The sequence below is a fragment of the Taudactylus pleione genome, unplaced genomic scaffold, assembly GCF_031769625.1.
Source record: "Taudactylus pleione unplaced genomic scaffold, aTauple2 ptg000495l, whole genome shotgun sequence".
NCBI lineage: Eukaryota > Metazoa > Chordata > Amphibia > Anura > Myobatrachidae > Taudactylus > Taudactylus pleione.
In genome coordinates, this window is record NW_028284897.1 from 1,728,566 (window position 1) to 1,747,234 (window position 18,669).

General features: G+C 45.6%; 1 protein-coding gene across 1 annotated transcript in view; it reads right to left on the reverse strand.

Annotated features, from left to right (window-relative positions):
* LOC148502509 (uncharacterized) overlaps positions 1-18,586 on the reverse strand; it is a 97,756-nt gene extending 79,170 nt beyond the window's left edge. Inside the window, exons 1-6 of the mRNA XM_088449770.1 lie at positions 18,534-18,586; positions 9,308-9,499; positions 7,322-7,400; positions 4,940-5,025; positions 4,407-4,550; positions 4,034-4,310 (exon numbers count right to left, since the gene is read on the reverse strand). Coding sequence (XP_088305896.1) covers positions 4,034-4,310; positions 4,407-4,550; positions 4,940-5,025; positions 7,322-7,355 — 541 coding nt within the window. The 5' untranslated portion in view covers positions 7,356-7,400; positions 9,308-9,499; positions 18,534-18,586. The remainder of the gene's footprint in view (positions 1-4,033; positions 4,311-4,406; positions 4,551-4,939; positions 5,026-7,321; positions 7,401-9,307; positions 9,500-18,533) is intronic.
* Positions 18,587-18,669: the final 83 nt, after the last annotated feature.

Sequence of the window (18,669 nt, forward strand, 5' to 3'; positions counted from 1 at the left end):
TTCAGAAGGTTTGTGGAGAAGTTGCCCTTAGCAACCAATCAGCTTCTGTCATTTCACTTACTGTACTTGATAATGATAGCTAGAAGCTGATTGGCTGCTGTGGGCAATTTCTCCTCTGTATCTCTCTCTAAGGCTTCATACACTTCCCCCAGATTCTCTCTCTTATGATATGTTATGTACTATGGGTGCAACATCAGGGCTTAAACCTGGGATTTCCTGCACTGAATTCAGACACCTTATCTATAATCTACACCAGTGGTCGAAGTGTGCCGGTATGCGGCGGTATGACATACCGGCACTTCGATTTGCACTGACCCAGAAGTTGCTGTGTCTGTACACTACAGTGAGCTTCTGGCCTTCTGCACAGCGGGGGAGTGGCTGCACGTGTGACTCATACAGCCACACACTCCAGAGCCCGGCTTGCCACTTGCCTGTATAATGCTGCTTCTCGCCGGAAGTTCTGCTGCTCACAGGGCTGGGAGGCTGGATGGCCCTTGTCTGCTGTTGCTACTGGATGGATCTCCGGCGCTCCCCTCTTCATAGACACAGATACACTCCCTCTGTGCCTCCACTCCTCCTCAATTGACTGCTGCCCTTGTCTCCCGCGGTGTTGCAGATTACCGATGGACACTGTGGTCCCTGCTCCCCGCTCCCCACATCATCTCCACTCCCTCAGTGCCTCCCCACCCATCCTTCTCAATTAATTGCTACTGCTGCTCCTGTCTCCCACGCGGTTGCAGATTACAATGGTCGGAAATGCGGTCCCTGTTCTCCGCTCCCCTCCCCTTCTCCTTATTTGACAGCTGTTGCTCCTGGCTCCCACAGGGTGTGGGTTGCTGCTTGATGGAACTCCGGTCCCTGCTCACAACCACATCTCCTTTCCCTCTGTGCCTAACCTCCCCTGCTCCTCAATTGACTGCTGCTGCTTCATGCTCCTTTGGGGTTGCGGGTTGAAGGTCGGAACTCCACTCCCTGCTCCTCTTCTCATCTCCACTCCTTCTGTGACTACACACTGCCTCTGGACAGACACCATCCTAGGAGACAACCTGCCTACCTGTACCATGTCTCCGCAGCTCTGTTGACTGATTAGTGAGTAATACCTTCTATGGTGTATGTTTTTCCTGTGGGGCCTATGTCTGTGTATTTATTACTGTGGGGGCCTGTGTGTGTGTGTGTGTGTGTGTGGTTATTACTGTGGGGGCCTGTGTGTGTATTTATTACTATGGGGGCCTGTGTGTGTGTATTTATTACTGTGGGGGCCTGTGTGTGTATATTTATTACTGTGGGGGCCTATATGTGTGTATTTATTACTGTGGGGGCCTGTGTGTGTATTTATTACTGTGGGGGCCTGTGTGTGTGTATTATTGCGGGGGCCTATGTGTATGTGTATTTATTACTGTGGGGGCCTATGTGTGTGTGTATTTATTACTGTGGGGGCCTATGTGTGTGTGTATTTATTACTGTGGGGGCCTGTGTGTGTATTTATTACTGTGGGGGCCTGTGTGTGTGTGTATTATTGCGGGGGCCTATGTGTGTGTGTATTTTATTACTGTGGGGGCCTGTGTGTGTGTATTTATTACTGTGGGGGCCTGTGTGTGTGTATTTATTACTGTGGGGGCCTGTGTGTGTATTTATTACTGTGGGGGCCTGTGTGTGTGTGTATTATTGCGGGGGCCTATGTGTGTGTGTATTTTATTACTGTGGGGGCCTGTGTGTGTGTATTTATTACTGTGGGGGCCTGTGTGTGTGTATTTATTACTGTGGGGAATGTGTTTGTTTGTATTTTGTTATTGGTGACAATGTGTGTTTTTTTCATGTGAATTCTATGGGGGGAATTCAAAGTGCATAATGTGTAATGGGCACTACTGTGTGTACAGAGGCGTAACTAGGGTATTTGGAGCTCAGGGCAAGCCCCCTCTATGCGCCGAAAAATGGGTATGGTCATGAGGGCATGGTCACTTTAAAATGGACGTGCCAACATGACACACCCCTTTCTCATCACTCTGCACCTTAATGTGTGGTCCCCCCTATGCAGTGCCACTTATATAGTGACCCCAGTAGTAGTCCCACCCATGCAGTGTCCCCAGTAGTGGTGCCCCCTATGCAGTGCCCCTTATATAGTGACCCCAGTAGTAGTCCCACCCATGCAGTGTCCCCAGTAGTGGTACCCCCTATGCAGTGCCCTTTATATAGTGCCCCCAGTAGTGATCCCCCGTATGCAGGCCCCCAGTATTGATCCCCCCTATGCAGTGCCCCTTATACAGTCCCCCTGTAGTGGTCCTCCCTATTTAGTGCCCCCAGTAGTGGTCCCTCCAAGTGCAGTGGCCCTTGTGCCCCCAGTAGTAAGCCCCCCCAGTAGTAGTCCCCAGTAGAGGTCTCCCTTCCCGATGCAGTGCCCCCAGTTGTAGTGCCCCCAGTAGTAGTTCCCCCCCCAGTAGTGCCCCCAGTAGTAGTCCCCCCCACCAGTAGTGCCCCCAGTAGTAGTCCCCCCCCCCACAGTAGTGCCCCCCAGTAGTGCTGACAAAAAAATAATAAAAATAAATAAAATAAAAAATTACCTGAATCCCCGCTCCGGCTCCCGCATTCATCCACGCATCAGTCCTCCCGGGCTGGCGCGCTCTGCATTATGGGAGCTACGTCATGACGTCTCTCCCATTACCCACTGCAGGAGCTGGAAGGCCAGCTCATGAGTTAGCTCCAGCCCGGCTCTTGCAGTGGGCGCTGCAGAAGTCAATGAGAGTCTGTCTGACTCTCTTCGGCTGCTGATTAACACACACATTGCCGCCGCGCTGGCGGCAATGTGTGTGTAAATACACAGCCTGAGCCCGCATATTTACAACCTTACTTTTTCCATACCCCCACTACAAATTCCCACTTCGACCACTGATCTACACTGTAATGGATGTTACACTGAGCTAAAACAGTCACTACTAATAGAGTGCAGAGTGCTCTATACATTATATCACACACAGGACATACTAGCTGCATCCTGCTGTGTCCTCACACTCTCCATATCTCCATCTCAGTATGTGTAACAGAGTGCAGGCATGGTCTATACATTATATCACACACAGGACATACTAGCTGTATCCTGCTGTGTCCTCACACTCTCCATATCTCCATCTCAGTATGTGTAACAGAGTGCAGGCATGGTCTATACATTATATCACACACAGGTCATACTAGCTGCACCCTGCTGTGATCTCCATCTCAGTGTGTGAGATACACCAGAGAGTGTGGGGAGGAGACGCATTCGGTATGGAATGCCGGCTGCCGCATGACCGGCAGTTCGAATCCCGGCTACGGCAGCCCGACAAAACAGCATAACCCGGCAGCGGAAGACCGACAGCGCTGGAAATCCCGATCGTCTAAAGGTAAGTATAAACTATTCTATTCTAACCCCCTAACCCTCCTTAGGGGTGCCTAACCCTAACCTCCCCCCTCTAAGTGCCTAACCCTAACCCCCCCTTCCCCGCTATCTAAACCTAAATCCCGGGGGGGGTGCCTAACCCTAAGACCCAGTGGGGGTGCCTAGCCCTAACACTCCCTCCCCTAGCCTAACCCTAACCCTCCCGGGGGGGTGCCTAACTCTAAGTTCCCCCCAGGTGGCCTAAACGTAACCCTCCCCCACCCCTGCGGCTGTCCGCTTGCAGCGCCCGGCATCCCTTCGATCGGGATGCCGGGCGCCAGTGTCGGGAAAATGACAGGCGTCTGGATTATAGACGCCTGTCATTTAACCCTAGCCGGGATTAAGGATTCTAGATGCCGGCAGTCGGGATTGCGACCGCCGGCATCTTAAACATATCCCGGAGGAGACTGGTCAGATCTCTGGGCTGGTAGCACACAGTGACATGATGTGAGGGGGGAGAGCAGGAGTATAATAGGGGCTGATGGCTCCCGACTCCCCAACTAGGCAGATACATTTCCCTCATTAGTTTGTACTGACAGTGAAAGGTGTAGGCTAAGAGATTGTTGTAGTGACTGAGAAAGGAGAATATGTGACTGTTTTCTGTAGTAAGTGTGTATTACTCACCTGTGCTATCTGTATGGATTTCCTCCTCCTTACACTGCTGATCACTCCTCTCAAATGTCTCTTCTTCTCCCTCTGTATCTTCTGCCTTCATATCAGTCACATACGTCTCTTCTTCTCCCTCTATATCTTCTGCCTTCATATCAGTCGCATACGTCTCTTCTTCTCCCTCTGTATCTTCTGCCTTTATATCAGTCACATACGTCTCTTCTTCTCCCTCTGTATCTTCTGCCTTTATATCAGCCACATACGTCTCTTCTTCTCCCTCTGTATCTTCTGCCTTCATATTAGTCACATACGTCTCTTCTTCTCTCTCTATATCTTCTGCCTTCATATCAGTCACATAAGTCTCTGCTTCTCCCTCTATATCTTCTGCCTTTATATCAGTCACATACGTCTCTTCTTCTCCCTCTGTATCTTCTGCCTTTATATCAGCCACATACGTCTCTTCTTCTCCCTCTGTATCTTCTGCCTTCATATCAGTCACATACGTCTCTTCTTCTCCCTCTATATCTTCTGCCTTATTAGTATGAGCTGCACCCTAAACAGAAATAGTTTTTTTAAATAATGTTTGGTTTCAATAATTGAGAATAAACAGTAGAATATTAGTGTATTAGACACACACAGCATCTCTACACATCATATAGTGACAGTCCCTTTGGTACCTGATGCTCCTGTGGGATCCTGTGATAGTCCTCTGTAAAATCCTGGGAATAAAGAGGACGGGGACATATCTCTGGGGTATTACTGTCACTGGGCCCATCTGTAGGAGACATACACTGACTGAGTACATTGTATATATGTGATTCTCCTCTGTACAGTGCTGGGAATACAGAGGACGGGGACATCTCTCTGGGGTATTACTGTTACTGGGCCCATCTGTAGGAGACATACACTGACTGAGTACACTGTATATATGTGATTCTCCTCTGTACAGTGCTGGGAATACAGAGGACGGGGACATCTCTCTGGGGTATTTCTGTTACTGGGCCCATCTGTAGGAGACACACAGTGACTGAGTACATTGTATATATGTGATTCTCCTCTGTACAGTGCTGGGAATACAGAGGACGGGGACATCTCTCTGGGGTATTACTGTTACTGGGCCCATCTGTAGGAGACACACAGTGACTGAGTACATTGTATATATGTGACTCTCCTCTGTACAGTGCTGGGAATACAGAGGACGGGGACATCTCTCTGGGGTATTACTGTTACTGGCTCCATCTGTAGGAGACACACAGTGACTGAGTACACTGTATATATGTGATTCTCCTCTGTACAGTGCTGGGAATACAGAGGACGGGGACATCTCTCTGGGGTATTACTGTTACTGGGCCCATCTGTAGGAGATACACAGTGACTGAGTACATTGTATATATGTGATTCTCCTCTGTACAGTGCTGGGAATACAGAGGACGGGGACATCTCTCTGGGGTATTACTGTTACTGGGCCCATCTGTAGGAGACACACAGTGACTGAGTACAGTGTATATATGTGATTCTCCTCTGTACAGTGCTGGGAATACAGAGGACGGGGACATCTCTCTGGGGTATTACTGTTACTGGGCCCATCTGTAGGAGACACACAGTGACTGAGTACATTGTATATATGTGATTCTCCTCTGTACAGTGCTGGGAATACAGAGGACGGGGACATCTCTCTGGGGTATTACTGTTACTGGGCCCATCTGTAGGAGACACACAGTGACTGAGTACAGTGTATATATGTGATTCTCCTCTGTACAGTGCTGGGAATACAGAGGACGGGGACATCTCTCTGGGGTATTACTGTTACTGGCTCCATCTGTAGGAGACACACAGTGACTGAGTACATTGTATATATGTGATTCTCCTCTATACAGTGCTGGGAATACAGAGGACGGGGACATCTCTCTGGGGTATTACTGTTACTGGGCCCATCTGTAGGAGACACACAGTGACTGAGTACACTGTATATATGTGATTCTCCTCTGTACAGTGCTGGGAATACAGAGGACGGGGACATCTCTCTGGGGTATTACTGTTACTGGGCCCATCTGTAGGAGACACACAGTGACTGAGTACAGTGTATATATGTGATTCTCCTCTGTACAGTGCTGGGAATACAGAGGACGGGGACATCTCTCTGGGGTATTACTGTTACTGGGCCCATCTGTAGGAGACACACAGTGACTGAGTACATGTATATATGTGATTCTCCTCTGTACAGTGCTGGGAATACAGAGGACGGGGATATCTCTCTGGGGTATTTCTATAACTGGGTCCATCTGTAGGAGACACACAGTGACTGAGTACATTGTATAAACAGTGTTCTCCCCAGAATTTTTTTCCAGCCGGGTGGCATCATGAAGTAGCCGGGTGAGGGCCTTCGCAATAATAAAATGTTTTAAACCCTGACCTTACAATTAAACTTGAAATAACAATTCATATAGTAATTTTCTTATTATTAGAGGTCCAGGGGCCTATTCATGATGTTAATTATCAGGGTCTGAATGGACCCCTACAATTAACATTCTGACTCACCGCGGCTACCGGAGCAACTCATCATTGCTCCGGCGCAATGACAGCTGATGCGATATCAGTTGTCCCCGGGAGCCGCTTCATTGCTCCTTTTCGGAGCAGTGAATCTTTTTACTGCTCCTAGCAGAGCAGTGACGGGACTGCGCATGTTTAACCTACAGGTCACGCATGCGCATAAGAGTCCCGACATCCAAAGGAAGGAGCCAGACAGGGGCGAAGGGATCTGAAAACATCCCTCATCGCAACCTGGACCTCCTTACCATAGGGAAGGAGCGGGTTGCAATGCCATAGCAGGAGCATTCGCCATCTGAAGATGGCGAATGCTCCCACAGTCAAGCTCTGAAAATATTATATTTCCGGAGCTTGATGAATTCTGTCCCCATACTAGTGTGTGGGGACAGCAGGCCGTTCCACAAAAGGAAGGTAAGTAGGAGATAGCTGTGATATCTCCTGCTTTACCTACTTGATGAATGGCACGATAACTTAATTTTTACAATTGCAGGTGAAAATGTGCACTTTCACTTTCTTTTGTGAAAATTAAGTGATGATGAATAGGCCCCTCAGTCATCTGATTATGAAAAATCTGCAAAGTCTGTAGGATCTGGTCCTTTTTATATAGCTCCCAGATACTGTCCCCACTTGCAGGATCTCAAAGTGCCGGGTGGTGCCTGGGGAGAACACTGATATATGTGATTATCAGGTGATGTGTGTATATAGAGGTCCCCATACCTGCTCTCTCCTGTACAATAAGTTATAGTCTCCTCTTACCCAGTGATGTGAGGGGCCGGTGATTCTCCATCATTACGTCCTTGCACAAAGCCCTGTGTTCCTCTATATACTCCCCCTCCTGCATGGAGACATAAGACAGTGACATCCTGACACCTTATAGGAACCTGACACACACAGTGATACAGTCATCACCCAGACACATCCCCTGGTGTTACTGTATAATGTCCCATTCCCAGCAGTCACCTCTCCAGTCATCAACCATACACATCCCCCGATGTTACTGTATAATGTCCCATTCCCAGCAGTCACCTCTCCAGTCATCACCCAGACACATCCCCTGGTGTTACTGTATAATGTCCCCTTCCCAGCAGTCATCCCTCCAGTCATCACCCAGACACATCCCCTGGTGTTACTGTATAATGTCCCATTCCCAGCAGTCACCTCTCCAGTCATCACCCAGACACATCCCCTGGTGTTACTGTATAATGTCTCATTCCCAGCAGTCACCTCTCCAGTCATCACCCAGACACATCCCCTGGTGTTACTGTATAATGTCCCATTTCCAGCAGTCACCTCTCCAGTCATCACCCAGACACATCCCCTGGTGTTACTGTATAATGTCCCATTCCCAGCAGTCACCTCTCCAGTCATCACCCAGACACATCCCCTGGTGTTACTGTATAATGTCTCATTCCCAGCAGTCACCTCTCCAGTCATCACCCAGACACATCCCCTGGTGTTACTGTATAATGTCCCATTCCCAGCAGTCACCTCTCCAGTCATCACCCAGACACATCCCCTGGTGTTACTGTATAATGTCCCATTCCCAGCAGTCACCTCTCCAGTCATCACCCAGACACATCCCCTGGTGTTACTGTATAATGTCCCATTCCCAGCAGTCACCTCTCCAGTCATCACCCAGACACATCCCCTGGTGTTACCGTATAATGTCCCATTCCCAGCAGTCACCTCTCCAGTCACCACCCAGACACATCCCCTGGTGTTACCGTATAATGTCCCCTTCCCAGCAGTCACCTCTCCAGTCATCACCCAGACACATCCCCTGGTGTTACTGTATAATGTCCCATTCCCAGCAGTCACCTCTCCAGTCATCACCCAGACACATCCCCTGGTGTTACTGTATAATGTCCCATTCCCAGCAGTCACCTCTCCAGTCATCACCCAGACACATCCCCTGGTGTTACTGTATAATGTCCCATTCCCAGCAGTCACCTCTCCAGTCACCACCCAGACACATCCCGTGGTGTTACTGTATAATGTCCCATTCCCAGCAGTCACCTCTCCAGTCATCACCCAGACACATCCCCTGGTGTTACTGTATAATGTCCCATTCCCAGCAGTCACCTCTCCAGTCATCACCCAGACACATCCCCTGGTGTTACTGTATAATGTCCCATTCCCAGCAGTCACCTCTCCAGTCATCACCCAGACACATCCCCTGGTGTTACTGTATAATGTCCCATTCCCAGCAGTCACCTCTCCAGTCATCACCCAGACACATCCCCTGGTGTTACTGTATAATGTCCCAATCCCAGCAGTCACCTCTCCAGTCATCACCCAGACACATCCCCTGGTGTTACTGTATAATGTCCCATTCCCAGCAGTCACCTCTCCAGTCATCACCCAGACACATCCTCTGGTGTTACTGTATAATGTCCCATTCCCAGCAGTCGCCTCTCCAGTCATCACCCAGACACATCCCCTGGTGTTACTGTATAATGTCCCATTCCCAGCAGTCACCTCTCCAGTCATCACCCTGACACATCCCCTGGTGTTACTGTATAATGTCCCATTCCCAGCATTCACCTCTCCAGTCATCACCCAGACACATCCCCTGGTGTTACTGTATAATGTCCCATTCCCAGCAGTCACCTCTCCAGTCATCACCCAGACACATCCCCTGGTGTTACTGTATAATGTCCCATTCCCAGCAGTCACCTCTCCAGTCATCACCCAGACACATCCCCTGGTGTTACTGTATAATGTCCCATTCCCAGCAGTCACCTCTCCAGTCAGCAGCTGAATGATCTTATTGGTGAGTTCCAGGATCTTCTGGTCATTGTCTCTCTCATGTATCAGTGAGTGAGGTGGAGGCACCGTGATGGGGCTCTGGGTCCTGCTCAGTTCTCCTGACACAATGGAACAGCTGCTGGGTGTCTCACACTCACCGGATGTCTTCTTCACTACTGTGTAATCCTGTGTATTGGGGGAGACACAAAATATCACTGCATACACTCCCAGATCCCCTCACCTCCCCAGTCATGTCAGTGCACAACAGGGGGTGTAACAGCTGTACAGAGGTGTCAGTAACACAGGGGAGGGGGAAGGGAACAGAAGAGGTTAATAACACAGGGATAGGACAGCAGGCAGCCCAGGGGACACACAAAGGGTTACACAATACAGAATCCCATCAGTCACTCTGCACAAATGATGAAATGACAAATGACTGCACCTCAGATGTATGTTACATGTGTGACCAGCCTGCCGGCCGTGTGTGTGCAGCGCAGGGTGGGGTGAGACATGTCCTGGGGGATAATCAGTGACACTCTGAGGATCTGGGGACTGTCACAGCCACTGGCTGTCTCTGAGAGAGTCTCTATTGCTCAGGATAACAAGACGCCCTGACAGACAGTCTCAGCTCAGGGAGTGCAGCCCTTTGTTACATGGCCTGTCTGTGTCCTTCTCACACATCCTTCCCCAGCTCCTGTTATGTATCATCTGGTATATATAGGAGGGTGGTTCAATACATAAAGTAACAAGACCTCTCATTGTGTAAATGTAGTCACCTTGTACATATACATATAATAAATAGCATGGCCTTAGTACAGATTATTTATCCACATAGAGCCCGTACTTGTCTAAGCATTTGTTCCAACGTTACACCAAGGCATCTATTCTGGCCTAGAAGAAATCAGGGTCAAGCGTCTGAAGCCAGGATATGACAAATGCTGAATTTCACCATCGGCTGTGAATCACCTTCCACCCAGGTACTTCCTCAATAGTCCAAAGAGATGGAAATGACTTAGTACCAGGTCAGGACTGTAGGGAGGATGGTCCAGTATCTCCCAATGGTAGCGCTGTAACAACACATGCATGCGGTTGGCTGAGTGGACGTGCTTGGCTGCTCATCTTGAATGTATGTCCTGCTGTTATCAAAGGCACCAACCCCAAACCTGTTACCATGACATTATCACCGTACACTCCAATAAGCTGGTGATGAATTACAGCTGCTGATGTGCCCTTTATACACAGAAATCTGATCACACTATGCACCTTAATGTGTGCCCATGTTACCGCCAGCCCCGCCATCTTACACCTGATGCTGGGACAGTATGACTGATATGAGGCGCAGTGTAATGGGTGTGAGGGGAAGCAGTGGTCTACCTGCTCTGTCCTGGTGGGTAATTAGAATGAAATAGAGAACATTACACATGAGAGGTCTTGTTACCTTATTGACCACCCTCGTACATAAGGGGTTGGGTTCAACATCCCGATGGTCAAAATGCAGATGGTTGGAATGCCAGAATTGGAATCCCGACACTGAAAATCTCGACATTTTCACTAAGTATCCTAAGGTTAACTCTAAACCCAATCCACCCTCCCGCAGCCTAACCCTAACCACCTCCTCTCCTCCCGCAGCCTTACCATAAACCTCCCCTCTGGTACCCTAACCCTCCACTCCCACAGCCTAACCCTAACACTCACCATTTGAAGTTGTCGGCATTTTGACCCGTCCGGATCCTGCAGACAGTATAGGGCGCATCAGGATTCTGACTGTCGTGATACAAACTATTTCCCATACATACATGTTATACCTATTATGTGTTATTTCTTTATCTGACAGCTCATTTGTGTTATTATAACTCTGTATCTGCTGCTATATAATAACAGGACACCACAGGCTGCTCCACCTGTAAAATTATTGTAGCAGGACACCACAAGCTGCTCCCCTGTATATAATAATAACAACAATTAATAACAACAACAACAATAACAGGACACCACCTGCTGCTCCCCCTCTATAATGATAATAAAAAGGAAATCACAGGCTAATCCACCTGTATAATAATTTTAACAGGACACCACGGGCTGCTTCTCCTGTATAATAATAATAATAATAACAGGACACCAGAGGATGCTCTCCCTGTATAATAATAATAACAGGACACCACAGGCTACTCTCCCTGTATAATAATAATAATAACAGGACACCACAGGCTGCTCCCCCTGTATAATAATAATAATAACAGGACACCACAGGCTGCTCCCCCTGTATAATTATAATAATAACAGGACAATACAGGCTGCTCCCCCTGTATAATAATATTATAAATAACAAACAAAAAGACACAGTATTCCTTTATGGGGCACTCACGGACCTATATCAGTTCAATATGACAAAATTTTGTCATTCAGTTATTTGGGAATATGATAACTATATTAAAATATAACCTTTATTCATATTAATGTGTAAAAAATGTTGTCCTCGAAATATAAAGTATACAATGAAAAGAAAATAGTATGAAATTAAACCAGTTAATAAAAGTTGTGTTACCACATCAAGTTCTTAACGTATTATTTATTATTATATGAATATTATGTCATGACATTTTAATAATCCATGATTAGTGTATGAATAGGGTGTCAGTAGACAATGGACACTTCACAAATAATAATTCACATAGATCTAATTAAACTCAACTCACATCAACTGTTAGTATCCACAGTGACTGTGTGCAGACGTATTCACAAACCCTCCTCACTGTCTGATTACAGCACTAGCTATGTAAGGGCTCAATATATAAAGGTATTATATCTATATAACCCACAGTATAGTGAGTAATTGTAATGCTGTCCTCTAATGGAAGATCTCATAAGATGCTCTATCAGGCATTTGGAATGACGTTCCCTAATAATCTAATGCACTGTTGTATGAGGAATCACCAATCACAGTTATATAATATAATAAAGGGAGGCTTGTATTTATATGCACTGGTCTGAGTGGTATAAGGTCAGAGAGCGTATTCTAACAGTGCCTTATCTGCACTAGCTCCTATAACTTCAGTCTCACATAGAACTGATCTTAGTCAGATTATATAACGTGCAGATAGCTGAGGTGATCTTGTGCCCATTGTAATTAGAATAGGCAAAAAGATCCAGAGTAGAGGTACCTTACTAACAGGTAGGATCATTCTATGGCAGAGGTTCCCAAAGTACGCCATTACAGTCCATGTTTTAGAGATATCCAAGCTTGAGTCCAGATGGGTAAATCAAATGGATTGAGGTACTAATTAAGTCACCTGTGCTCAAGCATGGATATCCCTAAAACGTGGACTGTGAAGGTGGACTTTGGGAACCTCTGTTCTTTGGGATGGTCCGATCTAATTGTTTTTTGAGTTCATCAGAGTTCTCGATACTAACGATTTGAACGTAACACTTTCCTGTGAGACTAGCCACACAGAAGTCACGTTCCCGGATCTGAGAATACAAAGATCACCAGACGGCAAAATACAAACGGATCTTTTCAGGAAAAAGACAGCTAGGAACAGTTTAGTACATAACACAAGTGCACACTTTCCTCCAGTATTACATAACACAAGTGCACACTTTCCTCCTGTACTACATAACACAAGGGCACACTTTCCTCCTGTACTACATAACACAAGTGCACACTTTCCTCCTGTACTACATAACACAAGTGCAAACTTTCCTCCTGTACTACATAACACAAGTGCACACTTTCCTCCAGTATTACATAACACAAGTGCACACTTTCCTCCTGTATTACATAACACAAGTGCACACTTTCCTCCTGTAATACATAACACAAGTGCACACTTTCCTCCTGTATTACATAACACAAGTGCAAACTTTCCTCCTGTACTACATAACACAAGTGCACACTTTCCTCCAGTATTACATAACACAAGTGCACACTTTCCTCCTGTATTACATAACACAAGTGCACACTTTCCTCCTGTAATACATAACACAAGTGCACACTTTCCTCCTGTATTACATAACACAAGTGCACACTTTCCTCCAGTATTACATAACACAAGTGCACACTTTCCTCCTGTACTACATAACACAAGTGCACACTTTCCTCCAGTATTACATAACACAAGTGCACACTTTCCTCCTGTACTACATAACACAAGTGCACACTTTCCTCCTGTACTACATAACACAAGTGCACACTTTCCTCCTGTACTACATAACACAAGTGCAAACTTTCCTCCAGTATTACATAACACAAGTGCACACTTTCCTCCTGTATTACATAACACAAGTGCACACTTTCCTCCAGTATTACATAACACAAGTGCACACTTTCCTCCTGTACTACATAACACAAGTGCACACTTTCCTCCAGTATTACATAAAACAAGTGCACACTTTCCTCCTGTATTACATAACACAAGTGCACACTTTCCTCCTGTACTACATAACACAAGTGCACACTTTCCTCCAGTATTACATAACACAAGTGCACACTTTCCTCCTGTACTACATAACACAAGTGCACACTTTCCTCCTGTACTACATAACACAAGTGCACACTTTCCTCCAGTACTACATAACACAAGTGCACACTTTCCTCCTGTATTACATAACACAAGTGCACACTTTCCTCCTGTATTACATAACACAAGTGCACACTTTCCTCCAGTACTACATAACACAAGTGCACACTTTCCTCCAGTATTACATAACACAAGTGCACACTTTCCTCCAGTATTACATAACACAAGTGCACACTTTCCTCCAGTATTACATAACACAAGTGCACACTTTCCTCCTGTACTACATAACACAAGCGCACATTTTCCTCCTGTACTACATAACACAAGCGCACCCTTTCCTCCTGTATTACATAAAACAAGTGCACACTTTCCTCCTGTACTACATAACACAAGTGCAAACTTTCCTCCAGTATTACATTACACAAGTGCACACTTTCCTCCTGTACTACATAACACAAGTGCACACTTTCCTCCTGTATTACATAACACAAGTGCACACTTTCCTCCAGTATTACATAACACAAGTGCACACTTTCCTCCAGTATTACATAACACAAGTGCACACTTTCCTCCAGTACTACATAACACAAGTGCACACTTTCCTCCTGTATTACATAACACAAGTGCACACTTTCCTCCTGTACTACATAACACAAGTGCACACTTTCCTCCTGTACTACATAACACAAGTGCACACTTTCCTCCAGTATTACATAACACAAGTGCACACTTTCCTCCAGTATTACATAACACAAGTGCACACTTTCCTCCTGTATTACATAACACAAGTGCACACTTTCCTCCTGTATTACATAACACAAGTGCACACTTTCCTCCTGTATTACATAACACAAGTGCACACTTTCCTCCTGTATTACATAACACAAGTGCACACTTTCCTCCAGTATTACATAACACAAGTGCACACTTTCCTCCAGTATTACATAACACAAGTGCACACTTTCCTCCTGTACTACATAACACAAGTGCACACTTTCCTCCAGTATTACATAACACAAGTGCACACTTTCCTCCTGTACTACATAACACAAGTGCACACTTTCCTCCAGTATTACATAACACAAGTGCACACTTTCCTCCAGTATTACATAACACAAGTGCACACTTTCCTCCTGTATTACATAACACAAGTGCACACTTTCCTCCAGTATTACATAACACAAGTGCACACTTTCCTCCTGTACTACATAACACAAGTGCACACTTTCCTCCAGTATTACATAACACAAGTGCACACTTTCCTCCTGTACTACATAACACAAGTGCACACTTTCCTCCTGTACTACATAACACAAGTGCACACTTTCCTCCAGTACTACATAACACAAGTGCACACTTTCCTCCTGTATTACATAACACAAGTGCACACTTTCCTCCAGTACTACATAACACAAGTGCACACTTTCCTCCAGTATTACATAACACAAGTGCACACTTTCCTCCAGTATTACATAACACAAGTGCACACTTTCCTCCAGTATTACATAACACAAGTGCACACTTTCCTCCTGTACTACATAACACAAGCGCACATTTTCCTCCTGTACTACATAACACAAGCGCACCCTTTCCTCCTGTATTACATAAAACAAGTGCACACTTTCCTCCAGTACTACATAACACAAGTGCAAACTTTCCTCCAGTATTACATTACACAAGTGCACACTTTCCTCCTGTACTACATAACACAAGTGCACACTTTCCTCCTGTATTACATAACACAAGTGCACACTTTCCTCCAGTATTACATAACACAAGTGCACACTTTCCTCCAGTATTACATAACACAAGTGCACACTTTCCTCCAGTACTACATAACACAAGTGCACACTTTCCTCCTGTATTACATAACACAAGTGCACACTTTCCTCCTGTACTACATAACACAAGTGCACACTTTCCTCCAGTATTACATAACACAAGTGCACACTTTCCTCCAGTATTACATAACACAAGTGCACACTTTCCTCCTGTATTACATAACACAAGTGCACACTTTCCTCCTGTACTACATAACACAAGTGCACACTTTCCTCCTGTATTACATAACACAAGTGCACACTTTCCTCCAGTATTACATAACACAAGTGCACACTTTCCTCCAGTATTACATAACACAAGTGCACACTTTCCTCCAGTACTACATAACACAAGTGCACACTTTCCTCCTGTATTACATAACACAAGTGCACACTTTCCTCCTGTACTACATAACACAAGTGCACACTTTCCTCCAGTATTACATAACACAAGTGCACACTTTCCTCCAGTATTACATAACACAAGTGCACACTTTCCTCCAGTATTACATAACACAAGTGCAAACTTTCCTCCTGTATTACATAACACAAGTGCACACTTTCCTCCTGTATTACATAACACAAGTGCACACTTTCCTCCTGTATTACATAACACAAGTGCACACTTTCCTCCTGTACTACATAACACAAGCGCACACTTTCCTCCTGTACTACATAACACAAGCGCACACTTTCCTCCAGTATTACATAACACAAGCGCACACTTTCCTCCAGTATTACATAACACAAGTGCACACTTTCCTCCAGTATTACATAACACAAGTGCACACTTTCCTCCAGTACTACATAACACAAGTGCACACTTTCCTCCAGTATTACATAACACAAGTGCACACTTTCCTCCAGTATTACATAACACAAGTGCACACTTTCCTCCAGTATTACATAACACAAGTGCACACTTTCCTCCAGTACTACATAACACAAGTGCACACTTTCCTCCAGTACTACATAACACAAGTGCACACTTTCCTCCTGTATTACATAACACAAGTGCACACTTTCCTCCTGTACTACATAACACAAGTGCACACTTTCCTCCAGTATTACATAACACAAGTGCACACTTTCCTCCAGTATTACATAACACAAGTGCACACTTTCCTCCAGTATTACATAACACAAGTGCACACTTTCCTCCTGTATTACATAACACAAGTGCACACTTTCCTCCTGTATTACATAACACAAGTGCACACTTTCCTCCTGTATTACATAACACAAGTGCACACTTTCCTCCTGTACTACATAACACAAGTGCACACTTTCCTCCTGTACTACATAACACAAGTGCACACTTTCCTCCAGTATTACATAACACAAGCGCACACTTTCCTCCAGTATTACATAACACAAGTGCACACTTTCCTCCAGTATTACATAACACAAGTGCACACTTTCCTCCAGTACTACATAACACAAGTGCACACTTTCCTCCAGTATTACATAACACAAGTGCACACTTTCCTCCAGTATTACATAACACAAGTGCACACTTTCCTCCAGTATTACATAACACAAGTGCACACTTTCCTCCAGTATTACATAACACAAGTGCACACTTTCCTCCAGTATTACATAACACAAGTGCACACGTTCCTCCAGTATTACATAACACAAGTGCACACTTTCCTCCTGTATTACATAACACAAGTGCACACTTTCCTCCAGTATTACATAACACAAGTGCACACTTTCCTCCTGTACTACATAACACAAGTGCAAACTTTCCTCCTGTACTACATAACACAAGTGCACACTTTCCTCCAGTATTACATAACACAAGTGCACACTTTCCTCCTGTATTGAGAGGGATTCCAAAAGGCGAATTTTTACACCTAAGAAGGAACTGCTCGAGTTATCTGCACGTTATATAATCTGACTAAGATCAGTTCTATGTGAGACTGAACTTATAGGAGCTAGTGCAGATAAGGAACTGTTAGAATACGCTCTCCCCCTGTAAAAAAAAATAATAACAGGACACCACAAGCTACTCCCCCTGTATAATTATAATAATAATGGGACACCACAGGCTGCTTCTCCTGTATAATAATAACAATAGAACACCTCAGGCTGCTCCCCCTGTATAATAATAGTAACAGGACACCACAGGCTGCTCCCCCTGTATAATAATAGTAATAACAGGACACCACAGGCTGCTCCCCCTGTATAATAATAGTAATAACAGGACACCACAGGCTGCTCCCCCTGTATAATAGTAATAACAGGACACCACAGGCTGCTCCCCCTGTATAATAGTAATAACAGGACACCACAGGCTTCTCCCCCTGTATAATAATAGTAATAGCAGGACACCACAGGCTGCACCCCCTGTATAATAATAGTAATAACAGGACACCACAGGCTGCTCCCCCTGTATAATAATAGTAATAACATGACACCACAGGCTGCACCCCCTGCATAATAATAGTAATAACAGGACACCACAGGCTGCTCCCCCTGCATAATAATAGTAATAACAGGACACCACAGGCTGCTCCCCCTGTATAATAATAGTAATAACAGGACACCACAGGCTACTCCCCCTGTATAATAACAGGACACCACAAGCCGCTCCCCCTGTATAATAATAGTAACAGGACACCACAGGCTGCTCCCCCTGTATAATAATAGTAATAACAGGACACCACAGGCTTCTCCCCCTGTATAATAATAGTAATAACAGGACACCACAGGCTGCTCCCCCTGTATAATAATAGTAATAACAGGACACCACAGGCTGCTCCCCCTGTATAATAATAGTAATAACAGGACACCACAGGCTGCTCCCCCTGTATAATAATAGTAATAACAGGACACCACAGGCTGCTCCCCCTGTATAATAATAGTAGATGACATTACCAGGGATACAGCAGGAGCCGCCGCTAGAACAGGATCACACGGCAGCCGGTCATGTGACGCTGATGCTGCTGCTGGAGTAAGGGGGAGGAGCTCCGGGCACTAGAGCAGGACTCTATGTACAGCTACAGTAAGTGTC